The 26,489-nt window shown below is 54.1% G+C and overlaps 1 protein-coding gene across 2 annotated transcripts; it reads left to right on the plus strand.

Annotated features, from left to right (window-relative positions):
* Positions 1 to 5,649: 5,649 nt before the first annotated feature.
* GRHL3 (grainyhead like transcription factor 3) lies at positions 5,650 to 26,489 on the plus strand. Of its 2 annotated transcripts, none has more exons than XM_054517221.1 (16): positions 5,650 to 5,773; positions 14,270 to 14,456; positions 15,064 to 15,125; positions 16,161 to 16,500; positions 16,734 to 16,813; positions 18,322 to 18,475; positions 19,006 to 19,117; positions 19,272 to 19,366; positions 20,818 to 20,976; positions 21,422 to 21,500; positions 21,739 to 21,872; positions 22,411 to 22,445; positions 23,050 to 23,138; positions 23,222 to 23,307; positions 24,119 to 24,183; positions 25,681 to 26,489. In XM_054517221.1, the coding sequence occupies exons 1-16, from the start codon at positions 5,757 to 5,759 to the stop codon at positions 25,793 to 25,795; spliced, it is 1,809 nt and encodes a 602-aa protein (XP_054373196.1). In that variant the 5' UTR covers positions 5,650 to 5,756; the 3' UTR covers positions 25,796 to 26,489. The 2 variants fall into 2 exon arrangements, with proteins under 2 accessions (XP_054373196.1, XP_036252908.1); XM_036397015.1 differs by having other exon boundaries at positions 16,164 to 16,500.

Genomic DNA, 26,489 nt, shown 5'->3' on the forward strand with positions numbered 1-26,489 from the left:
AGATGGGCTCAGGGGTGGCATTGGGGGTCACAGCTCCTGCAGGGCTGCATGCAGCCCAGTGGGGATGGAGGGGGCTGCAGGGGCTCCAAAGTCACTCCCTGATCAATCTTTGCAGCCAGAGCCACTGGCTCCTGGTGCTGTCCCACAGGGGGGACACCCTGCAGCAGCTCCCTTGAACCAGGAGACAAAACCCAAAAGTTTCCCCATTCTCCAGCCCAGAACTGTTCATTTTAACTGTTGATTTTTACAGGAGGTTTCAGCCCTGCTGGCTCTGCTTGGGCCTTGCTGCATCACCCCCATTCTGTCCCTGCAGGATTCTGGGGGCTGTGGCTGCAGCTGGAGGACAAAGCTGGAGCCTCTGGGGGGGAAGGAGCAGCACCAGCACTGGGATGTTCCCAAGAGGGAAATCCAATCCCCCTGGGCCTGCAGAGAGCTGAGAGCTCCAAGGAGCTGGAGCTTGTCCCACGTGGTCCAGGGGCTGGGGCTGTGTTCCCTGGGGGTCCCAGCACAGCTGTGACTCAGCCAGGCCCTTCGGCCTTTCCAGGTTTCTCCCTGGGAAGGAGATTCAGTTCCCAGCCCCTGCCCAGCCTCTCTGCCTTTGCCTTCTCATCTGCATGCTTCAAGAGCAGGGGGTGGCTGCTCCAAACCAGGCCTGGCATCCAAGCATGGAATCCCAGTTCCAGGGACAATTTCAGAGTCAAATCAAGATTGTGGAGCCGACTCCTTCCTCTTCTCTGTAAGTAATCAGGTCCCACAGCTGTTTTCTCAAGCTGTTGTGGGAAAGTCAGCTCTGCAAAGTGCTGAGGCAGAGAAAAGCAGGGTGAGTGCTGCTGTGTGCCCATTCTGGCCACCCCAAAACATCCCCTGGTCCAGAATCCCATGAGTGATTCAGATGAGTAATGACAGGTGTAGAGCTGAAGTGAGAAATAATTAAAATTTGCAGTGCTTTGATGAGTCCAGTACTGACCAGCACAGCACTAATGTGTCCTGAGCCCTGGTTCTGCCTGGAAACCACAAGCCAGGTCCTTGCTAGGTGGAGGATTGGCTTGAAAATTGCTTCACTTTGTGGGGTGTGTGAGGGAGTTATTTTCCTTTCTGTCTCTTCATTCCTGAGCCTGTAGAAATTGGGGTTTGGAGTGTTTTGCAACGATCCTGAAGGAAGAGATTTTTGTGTAGAGAACACTTTCACATGATGGGATGATTACAGGAAGCCAGTTGCTTGAAGAGGCAACTAAATAAACTAATAACAGCAAGTATCAGCAGATTTGAGATGAAACCAGGGAGGCTGGCAGGGCTGAGATGTTATTAGTTCCAGATGTTGCTCACAGATAAATATCTCTGGCCTGAGCTTTTCTAATTACTGACAGAAACTGAGCTGTCACATAAAGATGCCTCTGAAGGCTCCCTGAGCACATCCATTACAGTCCAGGGAGGACTGATATCCATTCATATTTCCTTTTTTTTTTTTTCATTTCTTGCTCGGGAATTTGCTGAATGAAATTCCATTTCTGTGCTGTGCTCAGATTTTGGGTGAGAGGAGCAGACACAGGAGCCTGAACCCCAGCCCAGCTGTGCTGCTGGGATCTGCCACACTCCTGATAAGGGAAATTTATTCTGAGCAGCCCAGGACACCTCTGCCAGGGCCATTTCCATATCTCTGCTCAGCCAGGGCTGATTAAAGAGGAGTGGAGTCAACTGAGGTACCCGAGCCCAAGCTCATCTGTGCTGCAGAGTCACTGCCTGACATCAGATAATTCCTCAGGGGAGGCAGCTTTGATCAGGCTGCAGCACTGGGGGAAATGCTTGGGAGCAACCCCTGGTGTTTTGCATCTGGTCCATTTTCAAAACTGTTTTCATGCTGGGAAGTTTCTCTCGGGGAGGAATGGCAGCACTGAGGAAGTGTGGGCCCAGCCCTGGGCCCTTCCTGGTGCTGCTGGCACAGGGATCACTGGGGGGATCCAGCTCTGGGTTCCTTCCAGGAGGAAATGTGTGCTTGGAGTTGCAGGTGGGAGGGAAGCCCTGTGAGCTGGGCATGTGCTCCCTGCTGGGGGTAGAAAACAAAGTTTCCTTGGAGCCAGGCTGAAATTCCTGTTAAAAGGGACAGTTCTCTGTGAAACCCTCCCTGGCTCCTTCCTTCCTTCCTTCCCCGTGCATATTTGGAGCTGAACATCGCAGGAAGCCTGGCCTGGAATGGGGAACATCCTTGTGGCATCTCCAGGCAGTTCAGTTCCCTCCCCTGGCAGACTGAGCTGGGCTGGGCTCTCCCACCCTTTGGGCTGACAGCTCTCAGGTCAGCTCTGGGGAGCATGGACAGAAAAGTGAAGCTTCTTCCAGCAGGAGAAGGTGGCTGGGCTGGGGTCATGTTTGTTTGTTTAACTGGAGCTGCCTGCCCTGCAGCCCCTGAGCTGGGTCAGTTGTTTGCAACCCAAACTTGTTACTGAGTGAGAACTGGTAGAACTCGCTGAGGACAACAGGAATTTTCCTAAAGCCCCCTGGGCTACAACAGATAATAACAAACTGGCCTGACTCTATTAAAAAGACATTTAAGCATCAGGTCACATTGTTTAGTGGTACTGGGATGCAGCAGAGCCAGCTGGATTCCCAGGAATGCTGCAGACAGGGGCTGGAAAACTGGTGGGAAAGGGCCAGTGAGGGGTTCATCCCTCTTGATTTCTCCAGGAGGCCAAAACCTCCTTTCCTTTCCCTCTTTACTCCTTGTGGAGCTCTGCTGTGCCTGCCCTGTGCAAACAGAGGGGAGGACAGCATTGCCAGGCTGAGCCTTGCAGCCCAAGGAAGTTTCTGTTCCTCTTTTTGTTCTCCCTTCTCTGGGAAAAGGCTCTGGAAGACACAGGGAGAGATGATGTGGTTTGGATGTCGAAGGAGTGAATGGCACAAGGTGTGTTTTTTGCTGGAAAAGCATCTGAAGCAGCCCCATCTCACTTTAACCTGCTCCAGGCTGCTTCCTCTTGTTGTGTATTAATTGCTGAAGTGTTTTAATAACCCTTGGTCAAAGACAACTGCAATTCCTGGCACATCACAGGACAGCTGGGAAGGATGTTTGACAGCTGTCAGTGGGAAAAGCTGTGTATCCTAAAGGGATTAGAGTCCTTGCTTTGAAGTTCCTTACAAGTTACACAGCAGAGAAGCCAGACTGGGAGCAGGGAGTGTGGCACAGCTCAGGTGAGGTCACACCACAGATGGGAGGCAGAAACAGGAGCATTGGGGTGTCAGGGCCACAGGGCCACGCTCCCCTGGGTGAGTGAAACACCCAGGGCTGGCCCTGCAGGGCTGGGGACCCTCTGGTGATGCTGAACCCACCCTGGAGCTGCTGCTGTGTCCCTCACAAAACACAGCTCATCCCAGGCTGCCCTGGATGTTGAAAGAGGGTTTAACAAGCCAAACACAAGAGCAGCCCTGTTGCCTTAGAGAGGGTGTAGCTGTGAGCAAAATTTGGCCCTCTCTTTTAGACTTTGCAGTTTGTCTTGACTGCTGCATGCTTTATTTTTAGAGCATCATAAAAGGCTTTTGTTCCAGGGTATATTTAACAGGGGAGTGGAGGGGAAGTGGGAGGGTTTTGTTCACAGAGAATGTATCTCTTGGTCTCTTTCTTCTATCCCACCCCCTCACCAGATACTCTTGGAGGGTGGAGTATAAATGAAAAAAAAAAAAAAAGAAAAAGGAGAGAAAATAATAATTAGAAATCCCGAAATCATAGTCAAAGGGATTGTCTGGGCGTCCAGGCCTGGAGGCCTCCGAGGCGCCACCAAAGCCCCATTATCACAAAAAAGACACAAAAGGTGCCCAAAGGATGGAAGGGGCAGGACAGGGGTGGTCCCGTCTGGCAGGAGCAGTGCCCAGTGGCACATCCCAGCCTCCCTGCAGGCTGGCACTGGGCCTTTGCCAGCAGAGCAGCAGGGGCTGAAGGTTTGTTCTGCTCCTGTGCCCTGTCCTGGGGGAGCCACAGCACCATCCCTGCTGCCCTGCACGGGCTGGGCCTCCCAGGACACCTTCCACTGGGACAGAAGCTGGCCCTGCTCAGCTCTGCCAGACACATTTCTGTCTCCTTTTTCTTTGTCAGGGCTTTTCCCTGCAGAGGTCAGAGCCCTGTCCTTCCCCTGCCTGCTCTGGCTCTGGCAGCGTTTTCTCCTCCTTCACTTTTGTTGCTGGAGTCTGTAAAGGTTGGAAGAGACTCAGAAATCCCCCGAGGGGATGTTGCAGCTCTGCAATAACCAGAGCCAGTGAAATCCTCTCTGCCTGGATGGGGTAAAGGACAAGGACTCAGAGCTGCCACTGCGGGCACCATGAACTCGGCAGGGCTCCATTAATTGGAGATAAAATCAGAATATTGATCAACTGCTGCCACAACTGCACAGATTAGTGCTGTCCTTGGCCTGACAGGACACAGCCCTGCCCGTGGCAGGGGACTGGCACTGGATCATCTTTGAGGTCCTTTCAACCCAGCCACTCCAGGGTTCTCCACGGGTTCTCTCAGCTTTGGGCTGTTGCTGTCCCTGCTCCTGGTGCTCTCCAGCAATCCCCAGTGGAGCCTGCACTGCTCCAGCCCCTTGGTTTTCATTCCCAGAGCAGCCTTTGGATCCAGGCGGGCAGGAGCCCAGCACGGCCACTGCTCATCCTGAACCAGCAGCCAGGGAGGTGTTGGAGGCTGTTGTTCCCAAATTAAAGAGCTCTGTGCTCACAGAGCCTGTGTGGACACGACTCCTGCCTGCCCTGTGTCCCCAGGGAGAGCCACACTCAGAGCTGGGTGCCATCCCCAGCGCCGTGCAGGGCTGAGCTGAGCGGGGCAGGCAGGAGTGAGACACGGTGGATGGGGGGGTGAGAACGAGGGGTGGAAGCTTTTCTTTTTCCCTTTGTTTTAAGGCTTGTATCAACTTGCCTGGCAAAATCCTCTCCTGCCTTCCAAACCCAGTCACCGTGAGTCACGGCTGAGCCCATCCTCTGCTCCTCATTGCAACACGGATGACAGAAACCATCCAGCAAGAGGGCTTGAATCCCTGATGAGTTTTGTTCTATTGCACAAACCTTTTCCCCGGGTGCAGGGGAGTTGCTGCAGAGGTGTTGCCTGGGTGGGATTCCTGCAGCCCCTTCCCAAAGCCCCCGAACAGAGAAAGGTTATCCCACACAGGTTAGCCCTGCTCCTGCCAGACCCAGAGCACTGAGCCAGGATATTTAGGGAATGACCTGGTACCTAAAGTTAGGGGGGTTAAGGTTCATTTTTTAAGAGGGAGGAAAAAAAAAACTCCTTGTGGTTCTGGAGTGAGCGGCTGAGAGGAGGTGAGGAGAGGCAGGAAAGGGTTTTCCTGTCAGTACAACTACCACGGAGAAATGAGAGGAAAGTCTCTCCTTCCCTAACTCATTCCTTTATAAATTCATGTATTTTGAGTGTATTTATATATAAAGAAACAGCGAAGGACGAACCAGCCCCCAGCTCCATAGAAATGACAGCTCCTTGGCACGGCAGGCATGGAACCCATCCACAAACTGAAACTCATTATCCCCGAGATGAATCCCCGATCCCGCCCCTTTCTCCTCTCCCCGGGGGCTTTTCCCTGGCGGCCGGCAGGGACAGGGTTACACTGCACCTGTCTGGGTGTACCTGTCCCAGGGCACCTGTCCCGGCAGCCAATCCCGGCACGGCCGCCCCACCTGTGCGAGCGCTGCCATAAATCAAACACCTGGCAGGGAATGTCCGTGTGAGCAGCCGAGAGAGCCAGCGCTGCCGAGCACTCACCGCGGCGATGTCCAATGAGCTGGAGTAAGTGCGAGCCTTTATCCCTTCTCCTCTGCCTCGGTGCCCCGTGAGCTGGATAAGTGTGAGCCCTTTTCCCTTCTGTGCTTTGGGGAAATGCCCAATGAGCTGGATAAGTGTGAGCCCTTTTCCCTTCTCTGCTTTGGGGAAATGCCCAATGAGCTGCAGTAAGTGGAGCCTTTTTCCCTTCTCTGTTTTGGTGAAATTTCCCATGAGCTGCTGTAAACGGAGCTTCTTTCCCCTCTCCCCTTTTCTCGCTGCCGGGGCTGGAGGAGATTCCCGGCTGCTCCTCTGCCTGCCCAGCTGTTGGTAAAGCGGTACAGAACGGGATGGGAACATTTTCCTGATTTTCTGTCGCCGCCTGAGCTGGTGCTGTCCTGGGGAGGAATCGCTTCTCAGGAACCAATCACTTCTTTTCACCTGGGACTTGTTAAAAACCACGATCCTCGTTAGTTTTTTATCCGCAGCTAAAACTGACACACGGGGTTTCTGTCTAAAGAGAATCTGCTCTGCCTCTGTCCAACAAAACCTAACAGCAGCTACAGGAATCTGTTTCCATTTTATATCTATTTATTTGAGAAAATACCTCCCAAAGTATCTACCAGGCTCTAGTTTCTAGGATTGTTGTGTGTTGTTTTTGTTGAGGAGTTTATGATTTTTGTTTGTTTGTTTGTTTGGGTGCAGGTTTTTTTTTTTCTTTCTTTGGTTTTTTTGTTTGTTTTGGGGTTTGGTTTTTGGGTGTTTTTTGCTGTTTGTTTGGTTTTGTTTTTTTTTTTTTTTGTTAAGTAAATGGATTCACACTACGACCCTGTCAAAGAATTTAATCTTTTAAATAAGAAAAAGCTTTTAACACCCATCGATCCCGTATAACTCTCGTTTCTAATTTTGGCACCTCCGAAACATTTTGGAGTTTCGGCTGCCGATGGTACCAGCACAGCACCTCGTGCCTCGCACCTCTGAAATAAAGGCCAGCAAGTGTCGGGTTGGCTGCCAGGGTGCGGGGACGGCTGCAGAGCGGGGATTGAAGCTGCTGAACGCCGCTGGCAGGCAGGGCTAAACGCCAGCCCAGCCCTGAGCCCTGCGTGAAGGATCTGGGTGTAAAACATTCATCGAGAAAGAGAAATTACAAATATCTGTGTAGAGATCCGCTGCTTCCAAGGTGTTTTTTGGGAGAAACCCGTGTGTGTTTACGAGCCTGCCAGAGCTGCTGTGTCAGCCCATCTCCTCCTAATTAAGAACCCCGAAAAGGCACGGCAGTAATTATTATTTTATGTAAATCGCGGGATCAATCTGCTCGGATCCATTCAGAATCTGTCGCTGAAATTTCCGCTTTCGGAAGTGTTTGGGTCATTTAGAACCGGTGCTCTTTAGGTTTGAGAGCGAGGACGCGTTTGGCTCTGGGGAGTGCGATTGATGGATTTATCGCTAATTAGGGCCGGGAATTACACGGCTGCTGCCTCTGCCCTGCCAGGGCTGTTAACCCTGAGCCTGCGGGGCAGGGGAGAGCCCCGGGGCTCCGTGCGAGCCTTTCCCACAAATGATCCTTGGGGAGGATCTGAGATCTCGGGAAATTCCGCTTTATTTCAGGGCTGAATCCCTCGGGAGGAGCGGCAGCCCCGAGCCCAGCCCGGGCCCGAGCTGCTCGCCCAAAGCTCCGCAGGGAATTCCCTGGAATGGGAATTCCGCAGGACCAGAGGAGCAGGGAAGGGCTCAGCCCCGGTTTGCTCCGAGGGCAGGAGCTGAGAAGAGGCTGCTAAAGCCCCTCCGGGAGCTGAGGGGCTCCGAGGAGCTGCGAATTTGGGGATAATGGCCAGGGAGCGGTGGCCGTGCCCCGGGCACAGCTGCCCAGATGTGCAGGAGCTGTGATATCTCCATTTCCTCGCTCAAAATGCCATGGCCTGGATGGTCCCTTCCCACCTCTCCCTTTGGGACTTAAAATTCCCAGAGAGGGCTGGGAAGGGAGCAGCGGGGCATGGGAGGGGGAGATGTTTTGCCTATTATAAAATATTCTAACTGCTGATTTCCATAGTCCTCTAAACTGAACCTGTGTCTAACTCTGCCTGCGTGGGCTGGAAGGAGTTAACCAGGAGTTACTCCCAGTTGTGGTTTTGTGGTCGAAACCATGATCGCCAGAAGCAAATTTTTGTCATGCATAAGGTGTGTTATTAAAACTTGAGTTATGCTCCTGGTGAATGAAAAGTTAAAGCCCTTTTATAAAATCCTGGCAGCAAAGCACACAAGGGATAACCGTGCTGGAGCAAGGGAGGCTGGCTCAGATTCTTTTTTTTTTTTTTAAGTTATGTAAAGAGAAAAAGAGATTTGTAAATTAAAGAAACAACAATCAAATACCTGCTATGCAATTCCCAACAAAGGAGTAAAGCCCTCTGAATAAACTGCAGACTCAAAGCAGGAGTGAATCAACATTTGCACAGGATCTCTGCTTTGATGCTTTGGGTCACATTTGGGGCTGATTGGTCCATGGGAATGGTTCCAGGGAAATTTGCAGAATAAAGAGTTCCTGGAGGAGGATCTGCTCTGCCTTGGTTCTGGCTGGGGTTTGAATTGTTGATCAGTGTAACACATCCATCCAAAGATGCACTTGTACCTGGATTGCACCTGCCAGCCCTTGGGAGCAGCTGATTGGCAGGGACAGGGATCCTGGGCTTGTGTGAGGAGGAAAAAGGCAGCAGCTGAGGAATGGGAATCAGTTGGACTCATTATTGAACATGTGATTGGATGCCATTGCTCACAGCCAAGTTCCCAAGGCTTGGAGGGTCAGAAATATGGAAGAGATTGGGGTTAGATGGGATATGGGGAAGAAATTCCTCCCTGGCACAGGTGCCAGAGCAGCTGGGGCTGCCCCTGCATCCCTGGCAGTGCCCAAGGCCAGGCTGGACAGGGCTGGGAGTAACCTGGCACGGTGGGAAGTGTCCCTGCCATGGCCTGGATGGTCCCTTCCACCCCAAACCACTGCAGGCTCTGATGGTTCATTTCCTGTCCCTTTAGGTGTCAGGGCTGTTCTGGCTCTGGGTGTGGCTGATCCAGAGCCACCCCTGTCTCCAGCCTGCTCACACTGGAGTGCTGAGAGCCCCAGGGCAGCTGGCACTGCCCCCTGCCCCTGCTCTGCACCCCTCCTGTCCTGCCCTGCCCTGCCTGGGCACTCTGAGCTCTGCAGAAAGGTCTGGTGCCATGGGGTCAATCAGGTTTGTTTGGCAGAACCCTTGTCTGAAGCTCCCTGTGCTGGGGTTGGTTTTTGTGTGGAACAGCCAAGGAGCAGCTGCTGCTCCTGTGCTCCCAGGACCCTGCCCCAGAGCACAGGGACACCTGTGCTGCCCCTTGGAGCTGAGATTGCCCAGGTCCCTCCAGGGTGGGCACAGGGGGAGCCCACCCTGGCTGTGCCTCTGCAGGGCCCTGGAGCTGCTGGCAGAGCGTGGGGCAGGGCAGGGCAGGAGCAGCTGCTCCATGTGAGGCTCCTGTCAAGTGTCCTGCCCTGGCACAGCTTCCTGGAGCCTCTTGGGCAACAGGATCCACCTGTGGCACCCTGAGCAGGGCAGCAGCCCCGTGCCAGGCAGGGGGGGATCAGCACAGCCCTGGCTGGGGGGACCCCACTGTGCTGAGGCTGCACAGAGCTGTGAGGCTGAGATCCCCAATCTCTGCTCTCCCTGTCTCTCTGCTTCCTTGGAAACCTGGGACATCCCCAGGTGTCCCTGCAGCAGCCTCTGGCAGGATGAGCTGAGGGAAGCAGAGACCCCTGAGTAAAGCTGGGCTTTGTTCTCAGCACAGACAACCCATAATAGCTGATTACTGGCTTAAAAACCCACATTATGTGAAGAGCAGTAAAAAGGAAACAAATTTCATTGCAGAAGTTTGTGTATTATGGTTTCCATTGGTGGGTTTTAAATCCACATCTTGTAAAGTGGTGTTTTTTAAAATTTTATTTAAAAGTCATGGCTGTTGGACTTAGAGAAGATACAAAAATTACCTGTGAAATCTCCCTTTTGGTGGGTGAAGCACTGGGAGCCTCAGTGCAAAGTGTGGGGCTTGTGTCCAGGAATAGCTGTACATAAAGTGTCTGTGTCTGTCCACAGTGAAAACAGGAATGAGAGTGGAGTTTACAGCAATGTTTCAGAAGTGCTCAGGGCCTGCTTTTGTGTCTCCCTTTGAAGTCAGGACACCCCAAAACGGAGCCATCTGACATCAGAAATTGCTCTGGAAAAGCCAGCCCTAATGCCTGAGCTGCAGAGGGATTCTGTGCTGGGGTTTGCTCTGTGGGGCAGGGGAGGCACTAAAGCAGGGATGGGGTGGGTGGATCCCTCCAGGGTGATGTTCTGGGCTAAGGCACAACCCCAAATGTCACAGCCTGGATTGTCCCAGGCTGCAGAGGCAGAACAGCCCAGGGCTGCTGAGATTCTCAGCAGAGCTTCAGGGCTGGTTCTGCTCTCTCACCTTTGCTGAACAGCCCAGGATGGGGCATTTCAGAGCCAGTCCTGTCCCCAGGTCCTTCTGCTGAGCTGCAAAAGCAGGAGTTAGGCTGGGTGAGAAGGGACAAATGTGGAGCTGCTTTGAGGTTTCCTGGTGGGTGCCAGGAGGGCCAGGGGAGGGGATCCCAGGTTTGTCTGGCTCAGCCTGCAGAGCCCCCCTGGATCTGCTGGGGGGATCAGTGCCCACCCCACCCCACCAGGGACTCCCCACTGAGCATCCAGGGAGCCCTGTGGGGATCAGGAGCCATTTCCCAAAGCTGTTCCTGTGTTCCCTTTCCTTCCCCTGCCAGGCAGGCACATCCTGCAGGGTCCCCTGCGCTGGGCCAGGCTGGGGAGGGTCCTGGAGCCCCCTGTGCCCCTGGGTCCAGGGAAGGAGAAGCCCCTGCCCTGCTGGGCATCCTCAGCTGGCTGAGCTGAGCTAACCCTGGCCTGAGGTGCTGCTGAAAGGCCCCTGCACAAACCCAGGGACAGAGCCCACATTGTTCTCCAGCTGCCAGAGAAAATATCCCAGGAAATGTCCCGTGGGCAGTGCAGGTCAGGGGCCAGGGGACAGAGCCTGGGCTGTGGGGTGACACCGTGTTGTGCTTGGCACCCCAGCAGTGTTTTCCATCCTTGGGCTGTGTTTGTTGTGTTTCTTTCTGTGGTTTTTTTTCCTGGTTCTGTCTCTGTTTGGATTTTTGCTGGCTGTGTGAGTGGGCTGCTGACAATGCCCTCACTGCTGGCTGTGCTGTCACTTTGTCTTCAGGTGTGCTTGTTTATTAAACCTGCAAAGGAATTACAAAATCCCAGCTCAGCGGAGAGGTTTGGCTTCAGCCCTGAGGGCACGTGGTGGGATTCTGTCCTTCCTGGCAGGGGTTTGCAGGCCACAGTCCCTGCCAGGGCACTGCTGCTCCTGCCCTGAGCTCCTGACAAGGGCTTGGGCAGCACCAGGGCCATTTCAGGAGGGAGGAGAGGGCAGTGCCCAGGCCCAGAGCTGATGGAACCCCCACAGGAGCTGCCTGGGGCACCCCTGAGCTCCTCAGGGCTGGGGGCTCTGTCCTGTGCCTCCCCAGGGGCTCAGTGTGATCTGCTCTGCAGCCACCAGCATCTGGCAGGGCCAGGGCTTAGCCTGGGCTTAATCAGGGGCAGTGGAGAGAACAAAGGCAGCAGCACCAGCCTCCCACAGCCACAGGAGGAGTTCAAGGGCTCTTTCCTGCTTAGCTTCTGTCCCCAGCTGGACCCTTTGGGCATGTTCTCCTTTCCAGCACAGCCCTCAGTGTTTATCCATCACCAGGAGAAATTGGGGAAACAGAGGTGGGGTGGGCTGGAGCGGGAGAGGGGCCGGGATCACCTTGTGCCACACTCCCCAGTGTTTGGAAACAAACACTCTGCTCCCTGCCCCAAACCCTGCTCTGCACATGGCCCCAGGCTCCAGCGTGCACAGAGGGCAGGGAGGGAGGTGCTGCTCCCAGGTTTGTGTTTCCCTGGCCTGGAAAGGAGCTCTGGCCTTGCCAAACGCAGCAGGGAGCTTGGAATGGGCAAACAGGGCCTGGCCACGTGCAGGGGCATCGCAGGCAGGAGGAAAGTAAAGTTCAGCTGTGTTTGGATGTGGATTTGGGTGACTTTCCTGGCGTGTTTGGATCTGGATTTGGGTCTCTTCCCTGCAGCTGTGCCTCCCAGGGGTTGCTGATGGGATCTGTGTGTCCTGTAGGTCCTGGTGTCAGAAAGGTGCCTTGGACTTGTCACCACACCTGCTAATCTGCTCAGATCACCTCTGCTCAGACCCTGGGGAGCTGTGGTGACCTTTGGGAGCAGGCTCAGAGCAGGGCTGGTCTCAGGACCAGTGGATGGGGTGGGTGTTCCCTCAGTCCCTGCAGGGTGGGTTCTGAGGGGCTCCAGCCACACATCCCAGAGCCTGCCAGGGATCCCAGGGACTCTGGGACAGGAGCAAGGTGGGATCAAGGTGCAATTCCAGTCACCCAGGGCAGTTCCAGTGCATGGAGCAGCTGCTCTGCCTCCCCAGGCCCCTGTGTGTCCTGCTGTCCTGAGCTCTGCTGTCCTGCTGTCCCACTGCTGCCAGGAGCACCAGGGGCTCTGTGTGCCCACGCTGGGCTCTCCCCAGCTCAGGGCACTTTGCTCTCTCCAGGCTGGGGCAGGGCCGGTGTCCCCGGGTGCCTTTTCCAGGCTTCTCCCAGCAGAGCTGAGGGGCAGGAGGGAACAATCACACACGGAATGCTTTCGTTGGGGGAGGACAAATCTCCCAGGGAATCTGGGAGGTGTTTTGAAGCTCCCGGGTGCTTTGTTGCTCCATCCTGCCCCGTGTGTTTATCTGTGCCGGTTCCCAGGTCGGCCCCAGCTCTGCCGCTGTCCCTGGGGAGCTGCGGATCCTGCCCGGGCAGGGGAGCAGAGCCTGAGTCAGTGCCGGCACCGGAGCAGGAGCAGGCAGGAGGAGGAGGAGGGGGAGGAAGGCTGCGTGAGAAGCGCTGAAGACAACGAAAGTGCCCGGGCACTGCTGGGCCGGGAGCGGGGCCCGCTACGCCCGGGGGCGCTGCCAGCCCAGCCCTGCCCAGCACGGAGCCCGGGGGTGCAGGGAGAGCAGAGGATCCTGAAGGAAAAGGTGGCAGGGACAGCAGGAACAGCCCTCGGTGGCCTCATGGAAAAAATCAGCTGTAATTCCTGAACTGCAGAGTAATTCCGTGCTGTCATTTGTTTTGTTAGGCAGGGGAGGCACCAGAGCAGGACTCTGAGCCAGGGAGAGCTCGGGAGCCTGAGCCTGGAGCATCCTGAGCCGTCCCTGCAGGTTCAATGGGAATTTGTGCAGGTGGCAGAGCAACCATGGGGAGCTTCAGGGATGCCAGGTTCCTCCCAAGAGGAATTATTGTTCTCTGAATGATTCACTTAAAAATCTACACCAGAACTTATTTTAAACACACGGAGAGTGGCTTAATGAAAACAACATATTCCTTATAAAAATGCCATTCAACTGCAGCATTCATTGCTGTAACTCCTGAAGTTTCCTTTGCCTTTCCATGAACAAATATCAGGTGATGTCGTGGTTCAACTCCAGTCAGCTCTTGGCAACTTTGGAGATTTTTCAAACCTTTCTTCTGATAAAACCCAGTCTTGCCCTTCCTGGACTTTGAGGAAAGGGGAATTTTTGTCCCCAGAGATGTTTTATTGTGAATGGTGTGAGCTGTGGTGGTGGCAGCAGGTGCAGGTGACAGGAAGGTGTGACAGGAGCAGGGCCAGTGGCTCAGCCTCTGTGGATGTGCTGGGATTCCCTCAAAGGTTGGACTCAGAGATCTCTGGGGTCTTTTCCAACCTAAACAGTTCCAGGATTCCATGGTTCCAACCTCCCAGGGAATGCACAGAGGCACTGCTGGCAGGGCTTGCTGCAGGAAAAGGAAAGATGACCAATGTTTGGGCAATTAAGTGTCTGACAGTTTATTAACATAAGATGGAGAGGCCTGGAGAAAGTGCCAGAAGTGAGGACAGGCAGGGCATTATTTTGGTGTGTTGCTTCTCACGTAGTCCCATGAGCCTCACCTCAGTCAGGAATTTTTTAGTGGAAGGGAGGGGGTTGTGATCTGCCTGTCTGCTTCCCTCTGAGTAAAATCAGCTACAAATGATTGGGAAAAAATAATTTAAAACCGTGGATTACAGCAAAGGAAAACAATGAGGTTTGGTTGCATCTGGGCACTGACTGTGGGCTGTGCTGGCCTGGAGCTCCACATCCAAGGGAAAATTGTTCCCTGCTCCCTGTTCAGTGTGCAGCACCTGGGGCAGGGCAGGATGGGGCTGCAGGAAGGAGCAGCTGAGGGGCTTTGCCTCCCTGGGCAGGACAGGGAGCAGCTGCCCCTGGGGAGGCCCTGGCCTGGTTTTGTGCCCAGCTACAGCAGCAGAGGGGGTGATCCCAAAGGCTCTGGGAGCTCAGGACCAGGAGAGGATCCCTCCCCCATGCCACAGAGCCCTCGGGAAGCCCCTCCTGTGCTCATGGAAAGCTCTGGGGGAAAAGCTCCTCGCTCATTCCTGATGCCCCCAGTTTCAGATCCGTGCGCCTGATGAAGAATGACACCATGAACTTCCAGAAATTCCCCTACACCAGCGAGGATGAGGCCTGGAAAACCTACCTGGAGAACCCCCTGACTGCAGCCACCAAGGCCATGATGAGGGTGAACGGGGACGACGACAGCGTGGCCGCCCTCAGCCTCCTCTACGACTACTACATGGTGGGTGCCCTGGGCTGGGTAAAACTGGGTAAAACTGGGTAAAACTGGGGCAAAACTGGGCAAAAGAGGTGTAGAATGTGTGTCAAACATGTACCACCTTAGCAGGGGACCCCTCTACTGAGCTCCCCCATCTCCTGAGCCTTCCAATTGTTTCTCCAACACCACACAGTGCCAGCAGTGTCCCCAGAGGTAAACTGAGGCACAAACCAGCACTTGGAGGGAATCCAGAACATGTGGAAAAGCTGAAGCCAGGGCCTTGAGTCTGGATTTGTACCCATGAGGGCTTTGAGAGCTGTTGAGCTGGAGCAGCCTTGCAGAGCCCACCAGTTTTATTCTCCCAGTGCTGCTGGAGGATGGAGCTTTGGGAAACGTGGCTCTGATTGGAGGCAATACCAGTGATGTCCCCACTCACCTGGGGGCCTTTACAGTCCTGCCCAGAGGAAGCTGCTGTGCTTGTCCAGGGTTATTTGGGAGCCCAGGGCAGAGCCCAGCTCTGCTGTTTGTTCTTCTCGTGGGGTTTTATCTGGTTTTATTAGACAGGGCCAATTCTGCTGCTTCCCTTTAACAAAATCCTCCCCTAACCAACCTCTGCTGTGCCCTGTCCCAGGTGCCCAAGGAGAAGAGGATTCTGCCAGCTGGGATGATGGCACGCAATGACCTGGCAAAGAGGTTGGCTTCAGTTCCTGCTCTCTGGGGCTGCCTCACTCTCTTGCAGCTGCTGAAATGCAGGATGGGGCTCTGAGCTTGCAGAAAATAGACATCAAAGCACGGTGTTATTACCAGCAACAGTGCAGCTCATTAACCCTGAGACACACATTAAAATTCTTTAGGCCAGGTCCCAAGCAGGAATAAATGGAGCTACACCCATTGACACAGCTGAGCATCTGTCTGGCTGTGTTCACAGGGGTTCTGCAGATTTGCAGCAGCTGAAGAAGTTGCCTTTAGTTCCTATTTTGTGGCAACTGCAAAGGGCAGAAGGATTGAGCACTGAATGGCCAAATCCTCCTTCATTCCCTGGGCTGATGAGAGTTTCTGTTCCACTCTCCCAGGGTTCTCTTCCAGTGACTCCCATTTGTCCTTTGAGGTTTTCAGATAATTGACTATTAAATTAATGGCCTCATTTGCCACTGTGAGTTCAGTTCCCCTTCCTGGATGCTGTGTACTTTGGCATTGTCAGTTTTGAACCACTGGACAGAAGAAACCTCCAGTGATACTTCAGAAGTAAACTGAGTTAAGCTGGTTTTGCTTTTTGCTTCCTAAGTTGCTGGAGTTTGTGAATTTGTACAATAATTAGTTTTCCTTAAAAAAGGGTATAAAAAAAATCAACTTTCAGCATGGATGAGCCATAAAAAGTCTTATGATGGACAGCCCCCACAGCATCACCTTTGTTATCACCCCTGCTGCTCTGAGTGCGTGGTGGCCTCAGTGAAGGAGCAGTGGATGTGCAGCCCCAAACCACATCCAGACCCAATTCCCTGGCTCCCTGTGGTCACCCCTTATCTGCTGAGCACCTCTGGCCCTTGCTGCCTGCCCTGAGAGCTGTGGGTGGAGGTCCCCAGTGGCTGCCACTGCTCCCAGGCCCAGCAGGAGCTGCTGGGCTGACTGGGGGTCACCTGGCAGCCAGGCCAGCAGCACATGCAGGCCCTGCTGGCAGTGCCACCGAGCTGGGGGCTCTGCCCTGCCCTGAGCCAGGACTCTCTCCAGCAGGCACTGCCACGGCATGGATTATGAGCCTGAGCTGCCCTCCTTCGATGGCTCTGCCCATCTCATGAAGCTGCTGTCAGAAAACGTCTCCATGAGCCAGGAGTTCTGCGAGCCCCCCAAGAAGAATGGCCTGAGTCTCGAGGGTGTCCCTGCTCCTCACAAGGCAGCCCTGCTCCCCCCAGGCACCAGCAAGCTGGAAGCCCCCCCAGACAACTTCCTGGTGGCCCCTGGGGACGTGTATGACAGCAGCTCCCTGAACTCCCTGTTTGAGAGCCTGCCCATGGCCCCGGCCCAGCAGCGCTGGCAGCCCGACAGCACCTTCAAGGAGGACCCCCAGGAGGTCAGGCCGGGCTCTGGGGACACTGGGCTGTTCCTGTGGGGTTTCTGGGGGGTTATGTTGATTTTGGGGGTCAGGCTGGGCTCTGGGGACACTGAGCTGTTCCTGTGCTGTTCCTGTTGGATTTCTGGGTTTTTTGTTGCTTTTGGAGGTCATGTGCTGTGGTGTCTGGGAGAGCTGAATGCCCAAAGCCACGAGAGGTTTGACTCTTGGGTTGTGTTTGCTCTCGTCTGCAGACGCTGCTCTTCAGTGACATCCTCAAACCCCAGCCAGAGCCACCCTGCCCCGAGAGTTACCCCACAGATGGAGTGAAGAGGTAACAGCAATCCAGGGCTTTGGGCTTCCAGGGAACTCTTGGCTCTTTCCTGGGGAAGGACTGCATCCCTTTCCTGTCCCCAGTCCAGCCTTGGCAGTGACCAGTGCAATTTCAGATCCCGTGCTTGTGCAGACACCAGTTGTGTCTCCCTGGTGTTTTTGGAGCAAGGGGCTGCCCCGTGAGCTTTTGGACCAAAGCTGGGATTGCTCAGCCCCCAGACTGGGGCCAGTCCAGGGCCAGCTGCTGTCCCCTCTCGGGGTGACAGCCCCTTCCTGCTCAGCTGGGTGACACAGAGGGACCCAGGTGGCTGCACCATCTCCCCACAGGCCACTTGGGATGGGGTAAATGACAGGGAAAAGGAGGCTGGCAGGGCATGAGGGTGATCATCAGCCTCCCCTAATCTAAGGTTTAGGTTCTCACTTAGCACTGTTAGTCAGCCTTGATTTTAGAGGGTGCCACTGCCTCTCATTCCTAAAACATGAGAGGGATTTCTTCCTCCTTTCCACCCCTCTGCCAGGCAGAGCTTTGCTGCTCCAGATACCAAATCAAACCTCCCAGCAGGTAACATTATTTCACCTCCCACTTTTTATTTGCTCCTGAGTCAGCTGACTGGGTGAGTCAGCTGTCAGACGTGGGGATGTTCACACAGACAGCAGAGGCTCCCTGCTCACTGTTTATTTGTGCACTGAAGTTCTCTGGCTCTCCTGGCTGCAGATAAGAGGAGCTGCCAAGCCCATCTTCAGAGATGGCATCACAGGAGGTGGAGCAGGAAGAAGATGGGTTGGTGACTAAACAGGGCACTTGAAGGGTCTGAGTGAAGGCTCCTGTACAGGTGGTGGCTTGCACGGATTCCTCCCAGCAGAAACCAGCTGTGGCCTCATGGTTTCAGTGCTCAGCTGCTGCTGAAGGCCTGAGAGCTGCTGAATTCAGGCTCTTCTTTCAAATTTCCAGTGCCAGCAGTGACACCCTCTCTGTGTGCCACCACAAGGCTTTTCTTAGAGATTAAAGTTGGTGCCCACCATGAGCTGGGATTCTGAGCCCAGCTCTGCATAACCAAGCAGGTGTTGGTGTCCTGCAGGTCCTTCTACAGGACCATTAAGGGAGAGTCTTCCTGGCTCAGCCAGTTTGGGTATGGATTTGGAGACAGGAAGCTGAGTTTAGGATGTTGTAAAGGTCCCTTCACAGGTTCCCATTTTTGTGTGTTTTGCTGCAGGCTGCTGGTTGAGCAATGGTTCTGCTGCCATCCACACAAAAGCGCTGGCTGCAGTCACATCCAGGCGTTTTTAAGCCAAAGCTGAGGGGTAAAATGAGGCTGTTGGAGCAGTGCTGGTCCCCAGGGTGCTGGGGAGGATCAGAATGTGCTGTGCTGTGTCAGGGTGTGTGAGGTGGGGAATGGAGCAGAAACTGGAGCCTGTAACCCATGGGGTGGAGGCTCCTGGGGCTCTGTTTTGCTTTTGCAGTGAAACAGCAGCGTGTGCTTATTCATCCTTCTCTTTGTTCCATCCAAGTGACTTTGAATACACGCTGGGGTCACCCAAAGCCATTCACATCAAATCTGGGGACTCTCCCATGGCCTACCTCAACAAAGGACAGTTCTACCCCATCACACTGCGGACAGCTGGAGACAGCAAATGTTTGCACTTGTCCTCAAATAAAGTGAAGGTAAGAGACACAGACAGGCTGACAGCTCTGCTGACAGCTCTGGCCTGGGACATCCAGCAGCTCCTCTGGCCTGGGAACGGAGCTGAACGTGAGCAGGAATGGCTTTGTGGCTCATGTTAGCTTAAAGGGGTGAATGGGGTGGATTCAGTCCCACAGGATAATCCTCTGCTGCCCTGCAGAGCCTCCCTGGCAGCTGGAACCTGTCACAGGAGCTCAGGGATGCACAAAGGGGCAGTGGGGGCCCTGCTGGGAGGAGCTCTGAGCCAGGGACAGGGTCCCCATCCTGCTCCTGGGACGTGTGGCCAGGCCTTGGAGCAGCCCCTGAGATCAATGTGCTGAGCCCAAATCCCTTCCCTTGCCCTCCTCAGCTTCCTCAGCATAAAATTTCCAGTTTCACATGGCCCCGAGGGCAGTGCAGGATGGAAGGGTCAGGGGGGCACTGATCACTGCTCTGTGCTGAGCTGGCTGTGCTGGGTAGGAGGACACTGATCACTGCTCTGTGCTGAGCTGGCTGTGCTGCTGTGTTGCAGAGCGTGGTGATGATTGTGTTTGACAATGAGAAGATCCCCACGGAGCAGCTGAAGTTCTGGAAGCACTGGCACTCGCGGCAGCCCACGGCCAAGCAGAGAGTCATCGACGTGGGTACGAGGGGCTGCCACACCTGGGCTGGGCAGCTTCTGCCTCCACTGCAGGGCCTCCCTGGCTCTGGAGTCAGCCGGGGCAGGATTTGGGGGTGGGAGCCTCGGGGATGTCGCCAGTTTCTGCCCCGGTGCTGACTGCTCCTCCCCTCTCACAGCTGACTGCAAGGAGAACTTCAACACGGTGCAGAACATCGAGGAGCTGGCCTACAACGCCCTGTCCTTCGTGTGGAACATCCACGAGGAAGCCAAGGTACAAAGTGCCCGTGGAGGGAGCTGGGAATGGTGCTCAGCAAAGCTGCAGCTCCCTCCTGAGAGCCCAGCCCAGTGTCAGAGAGGGGCAGAGCCACTGCAGTGTCTGCCTGGCAGGACAGCAGGACACCGTGCCTCAGATGTGCTCAGGCACTGCCATGAGCTAACAAACACTCTGGGTACACCCAGACTGGCTCAGGGATGTTTTCTTAGTGCTGATGGATAACTCTGAAGAAAGGGTTTTGCAGCACTTCAGGGCTCTGCTCACATGTACCTGCAGCCTGTTTAAATAAGCCCCAGCTCAGGGAACAAAGAGCCCCCTCTGCAGCAGGGGGATGCAGACAGACTGACCACCCTTCTGTGGGATGTGGGATGGGGAAGGGAGCCAGGCAGGTCACAAGATCCCTTTTCACCTTAAAACCAGCAAAGTTCATTACAGCAAAGCCTTTGCAGCTCTGCTGTCTCTTCTGCATCTCAGACTCTCTCATTAACACTTTGTATCTGTGGGGATTGAAAAACAGATGAAGTAACTAAGAAAAAAAAAGAAAAGCATAAATACCCCAGGTCTCTGAAGCTTGGGAAAACCCTGCCTGGCTTTGGGATCTCAATAAGCCCAAAGGCAACCTGGGTCTTTTACAACCCAAGAGGTTAACAAATGTCTTCAAGGCAGAGCTGTCAGAAATGGAAATATGTCAGGTATGTGGCAAGCCCTGGGGGCATATCAGCAAACCTGGATTTAACTCTTAGCAGAAACTCTGCTCACTCACTGGCCTGGGGCAGGGAGAGGTGAGACTTCAGAGAGCTGGGAGTGAGGCAGGAGGGGTCAGGGGCTGGGAGCAGGAGGGGTCAGGTATTTGGGTGTTTGGCTGTTTGGGTTGGCCATGGCACCTGTTACTGCTCCCTCTCCAATTAAACTTTACCCCCCAGTGAAGAGGTTTTCTTTCCTAAGAACTGACTGGAGTTGACATCGGGTTTCAGGGCTGAAATCCTCAGCTGAGGGAGCTCTTGGAGCTTCTCCACCTGCAAATCTGTCCCCAGGGTCCAGGGGAATTCCAAGGTCACAGCAGTGAATTGGCAGTTTGGAGATAGAATTTGGATTCGAGCTGTGCTCAGCTTTCCTTCCAGAGTTCCCCCTGGAGTTAACTCCCTCCTGGTGATAAAAGAGCCCAGAGTGGGATGAATATTTATTTAAGCAGCACTGCTGGGCAATTCCTGAGGCTGCAGCCTTGCCCTCCTCCCTTCCTGCAGGGCTTTGCTGTCTGAGGGTCCCTTTCAAATGAAAGATCAGAAATATCAGCAAGAACATCCCCAGGCAGGATTTTGGGGGTGGAGAGGCCGGGTTAAAGAGCTGGAATAGGTGTGGGGGGAGAGGCTCAGGTGGAATCCAACTGCTGCCCTGCCAGGCTGGCCCTGGGAGGTTTCCAGCAGCACCAACGCTGTCCCTGTTTGCAGGTGTTCATTGGGGTGAACTGCCTGAGCACAGACTTCTCCTCGCAGAAGGGGGTGAAGGGGGTGCCCCTGAACCTGCAGATCGACACCTACGACTGTGGCAGTGGCAGCAGCCAGCTGGTGCACAGGGCTGTGTGCCAGATCAAGATCTTCTGTGACAAGGTACAGCTCTCCCTCCACCATTCCAAAACACAGCTGGCCTGAGGCCCCAGAGTAAAACCAGAAAGGCTGAGAGAGCCTGGAACAGCCCAGCCCTCTGACTGTGCCTCACAGTAAACTCTATTTCTGACTCTGGTTTTGACCAGTTGTTAAATATCAAAAGAGATGAGAATTTCCTTGGAGGTTCTTCCCCAATCTCAGATATCTTCCCATAGAAAAATTTCTCACAGCTATTCTTGCCTGTGTGTTTTGTTTTTAGAAGCAAATTTTATTTTTATTTTTCTAATTTATGAGTGTCAGAGAGTCTTGGCTTGGGCTGGGGAAGGCCCCTGAGGTGGCCATTTCTGAGTCAAGGCTGCCTTCACCTCGATGTGTCACACACCACAGGTGGCCATGGAACCAATGTTGGAAATGTCAGTGTCCTAAATTTCACTGGATCTTCCCACAGGGAGCAGAGAGGAAAATGAGGGATGATGAAAGGAAACAGTTCAGAAGGAAAGGAAAGTGCCTGGACTCCAACAACAATGGTGAGCTCCTGCGTGTGCTCCGTGCTGAAATCCCCGCCGGTTCCCTCCCATGGATCTTGGCTGCCCTCAGCCCCCTGGCAGCCAGGCCCCTGCTGGGCTCCTTCCAGCCCCAGCGTCCTCAGGAGCTCCCCCAGCCCCTGCCACGGCTCTGGGCTGCCCTGGAGGTGCTGCCGTCCTTGGGAAGGAGCTGCCCTGTCCCAGCGCGAGGGCTGAGATGAACTGGACTCTCCGTCTGTAGGTCTGAAAGGCTGTTTGCTCTCTGGCTTCAGAGGGAACGAGATCACCTTCCTGCGGCCCGAGAGCGACCTGGAGACGCAGCCCGTGCTCTTCATCCCCAACGTGCATTTCTCCGCCCCCCAGAGGTGTGGCTCGGTGAGTGCCCCGGCCTGGCTGCCCCTCCCGGCCTGAGCCGAGCCCCCAGAGCCCCCGGAATGCGGGGACAGCCCCAAGCTCAGCCCAGCTTTGTGGGATTGAGGTGAACTCCGTGTCCTGAGGGCCCGGCCATGCAGCAGTGCAGGGTGAGAGAACCTCTGCAGGTATCCCCGTGCTTTACACACCTGCAGAGCACTGCAGGGGGAGCAAAAATAGCAGTAGAAAATAAATGATAGCAAAATGTGACCATCTCAGTCCCTGTGTGGGTGGGACATCCCCCCACTGTCCTCATCCAGTGTCCTTCAGAGCTGCTCAGCATCCCCTGCCTCAGTTTGTCAAAACCAGGGAATCTGGGGAAGTTCTTTATATCAAATTTCATTTAATCTAAGAAACAGATGTTTGGGTTTAATTGTGTGGGAAAACCGATGGGTCAGGAGGAGGGAAATCGTGTTTAAAGTGTGCCCAAGATGCCTCCCCAGCCTGTCCAGCACACAGTGATGCTGTGCAAACTCACAGATCCATTTCCTTTGCATTCCAGGTGCTCCCTCCTGCTGTTCCCAACTCTGCAAACAGGTGAGGATGCACAGTGTGCATTTCCCATCCATCAGCTGCTCAGTTCCTTTGGGAATGCCAGGGCTGTGGGGTACCCCAGGGCAGGATAACACAGCTCAGAGTCTCCCTGATGCCCTGAGAGTCAGAACATGAGTTAAGCCTTGTCCTGGCAGGGACTCAGGCCTGCAGAAACACGGACACATTTCTGTCCCTGTCAGAGTCACTCCAACACGAGCTGCTCCCTGATTGTCCTGCTGTTCTCATGGGGACAATGTCTGAAAGGGAGAATAAAAGATCATAACTGTCCCTGAGGGCTCAAATACCCAGAGGCTGGAAAATAATCTGGAATTAAGTGAAATCACACTTGAAAAGCAGAATCTCCCCTAGCCTGGGCCCTCTGTGTGGGGATTCCAGTGCCCCACAGGAGGTGCAGAAGCTTTTGGGTTTTTGGTGACCCCAAACCCTCTGCAGGCCCTCCCTGAGCTGTCCGTGTGCTGCTGTAATTACAAACCATCTAATTGCTGGCTGGCTGTTGGAGTGAGTGGCTGCTCAGGCAGAGGCTGAGCAGCTGCAGGGGTTTGTGCTCCTGCTCTGTGCCCTCCTGAGTGTGTTTGTCCCTGCCCAGGCTGCCCCTCAAGCGGAGCGGGGCCTCCTTCGCCGACGACTTCGAGCCGGTGCCCCCAAAGCACAGCAAGGACGAAGATCCCCAGAGAGGTAACCCTGGGATCCCCAACTCCCTGAGCCACAGGGCTTTGGGAGCGTGGCAAAGCCCCTGACCAGGCCCTGTCCTCCTGCAGTGCTGCTCTACGTGCGCAGGGAGTCCGAGGAGGTGTTTGATGCTCTCATGTTGAAGACCCCGGATCTGCAGGGCCTCAGGACAGCTGTGAGTGTCCCCAGACCCCCTGGGAATGGACAAACTGCAGAAAAAAGGGAATGGGATTGGTGAACAGGGAGCTGGACACGGGCTGCTCATCTCTCCTGCCTGCTCTCCCTTGGCAATGGGAATGGGAATGGAGCGGGAGCTGAGCTGTCCCAAGAGCTCCTGGCGTGGCTGTGTTGAGCTGCGGAGGGAGGATCACACCTCCTGCCCCATCCAGATCCTCAGGGAAGTCTCCTCTTGTGACAGCACATTCATATTTTCCACTGTCAAACACCTTTTCCATTCTCCAGGCTGGGATGTGTGATCTGAAACTCTCCCTGGCCTCGTGCTGGAATTCCCTGGCCGTGTTTGAGGAGCACAAGGACATATTTCTGTCATGGTTATCAGCAGCATCTCTGATAACCCAGCCCTCTCTGGAGACTGCTGGGAAGGAAACAAACAATAAACCTCCCAGATTTGGGATGGCTTTATGGCTGCACTTTAAGCTCTGTTGGTTTTACAAACTTTTAAAAATAGGGCGTTTTAAAAATGTCAGCACGGCGGATTCTTTGCCATCTTCTCCTTCCCCCATCCCTCACCACAGAGAGTCAAAAACCTCATGGAAAATGCTTGGCAAAAACGTAGAAAACTCCTGCCACCCCAAGACCAAAACTGAGCTTGCCCAGGGGAATGTTCAGGTCATGGTTTTGTTCTCTGCAGTAAAACTGAGGGGGAATCCTTTGCTGCTGAACTCTCTGGCTTGCTGTTATCTTTGATTTTTATCATGGGAATTTCACTTTACAAGTATGAGGAATTGCCATGTTTTCTCTCACAGATTTCAGAAAAATATGGGCTTCCTGAAGAAAGCATTTATAAAGTCTACAAAAAGTGCAAAAGAGGGTAAGCTAATCTCTCATCTGCTTTTCTGCTGTGCCTCCAGAGCTGCTCTCTCCAGGCCCTGCCATTGGCTCCAGAGCATTTTAACAAGATAATAAAAGGTAGAGCCATGGCAGGCTCTGCTATTTGGAGCATATAAAACTCAGATCTTTCTGGGCTTTAAAGATTTGGGATAATGCTTGTTTGTATTATATTTGTTTGGAGGGTAAAGTCTCCCAAGGAAAGGAAGTTGGGTGAAGGTGGAACTGTTTGGGGAGTCTGGTGGTGATCCTTGGTCTCAGTCTGAGAGCCTGAGGTTATGGAGAACTTATCAGAGAGGGATCAGTGTTTGCTGCTCCAAAAAATGCTGGAATGTCCCTGGCTCAGCAAGAGGGGTGGGCCATAGTGAGCCTCTGAATTCAGCAGGAGTTCTTCCACCTGCTGCTCATCCCTTAGCCCCAGAAATGGGAATTTTCTGCCCAAAGGAAAAGACCAGCACTGGTGGCTTCAGGGGAGAGGCCACCTCACTCAGTTCGGCTTTGGTTTTGTTCATGCCTTGATCTGATAAGCAGAGAGTGTTTGGTGATGACTGAGAGGGAAACCAGGCAGGAGGAGCAAAGAGGTATCTCGTGAAAAGGAAAGGCCACACCTGGAAATTAGATTAAATAAATAATTTTGACACCTGGTTTAATGAAGGCTGATGTGACCCATGCCAACAGCTACTCCTGAGGTGTGGGGAGATTGGAGATTGCTCCTCTCAGGCTGGTGGCAGGGTCAGGCCCAGCTTCCTGCTCCCCCAGATTTAATTTTCAATAATTTTGTCCTATTGCTCCACCCTAAACAATCTTCTGCTGGTAATTACAGCTTGAGGGGCAGATCTTCATCAGGTGAGAGCCAGTGCAGCTCAGTGGGACTGCCTGGCCTGGCAGCAGGGCAGGACCTGCCCCAGCCATGGCCCTTCCACAGGGGTGAGCTCAGCACATGGACTCGGTCCCAGGGTGACTCAGGAGCAATAATGAGCAATTTTGGATCTTGGTGAGGTTTGGTCTGGAGGAACAATCCAGGGCTGATTCCTGATCAGCACCCCTGGGATCGTTTGTGGTTAGCAATCAGATGGGAGCACAGCACAAGAGGCACAGGTGACTTCTCTGGCTCCTGCTCTGGGGCACGCAGAGATGAAGGGATCAGCTCTGCTGGGGAAGCTCCTGGGTACCCACAGAGTCTGTGGGGCACCTGCTGGAGGCCAGAGCTGGAGCCAGGGCTCGGGGTGCTGCTGGGGCTGGTGCAGCCAGGAGGATTCTGATGTACCAGGCAGGGCCAGAGCCCCAGTCCCAGCAGCCCCTGGAATTCCTGCCTGTGCCATGACAGAGCTCCCAGGCTTGGTGAATGTTCTGTGCTGGGTCTTCCCTTGTCTTGTGCCGTGGCTTTAATTAATTAATTAGCAGTGGTTGAGCCCCTCACACTGGGGAAGGTGAACTGCTTTCAATGTGCTGCATCTGACCCAGCCATTCTTCTCTGCAGGATCCTGGTGAACATGGACAACAACATCATCCAGCACTACAGCAACCACATGGCCTTTCTGCTGGACATGGTAGAGGCAGAGAACAAGTTCCAGATCATCCTCAAAGAGCTCTAAAGAGCTGCAGGCAGCACTTCCTGGCACTTCTCTCCGAGCTGGCACGTGTGACCCCGCAGAACTCAGCCCTGTGCCCGTTCTTGTTGCCTTGACTTGAACCCCCATGGCCCCGGGGCTGGGCCACAGACTGCTGTGACATCATCCTGTGAACGTGGAACTTGGCTCTGTTGACTTTATTATTATTATTATTATTATTATTATTTTTTATTATATTTTATTCCCTTCTGGCAGCGGGCCTGAGCTGCCATTTCAGAGCTGGGCACACGAAGTGACACTGCCAGGCCTGGGCACAGAGCAGAGCTGGTGGCCCTGGCAGGGAGCGATGCCAGCCAGGCCTTGGCCTCTGCACAGCCCCTGCAGAGCTTTCCCAGCAGGGCTGAGCCTGGCTCTGAGCTCCCCTCTGGCACAGAGACTCTGCCAGCTGCAGCCACAGCTCTGCTGAATGGACACCGCCTGCTCAACACCCTCCCTGCACATCTCTGACTGTAAATACCACGGAGGCCTCCACAACCCCTGTTTATACATTTCTGTGTTGTTCCTTTTGTATTTTATATGTGTATAAATATGCATTGTTTTATACTGGACTCAGTATGGTGACACAGAGCATTTCAAACACAGGCTGCTTCACATTTCTCCGTGAACTCCTTTTGTAACTGTGTTTTTGGTTGTGTTGTTTTGGATATTCTGTAGTAAT

This window comes from Molothrus ater, chromosome 24, assembly GCF_012460135.2.
Source record: "Molothrus ater isolate BHLD 08-10-18 breed brown headed cowbird chromosome 24, BPBGC_Mater_1.1, whole genome shotgun sequence".
In the NCBI taxonomy this organism is placed as follows: Eukaryota; Metazoa; Chordata; class Aves; order Passeriformes; family Icteridae; genus Molothrus; species Molothrus ater.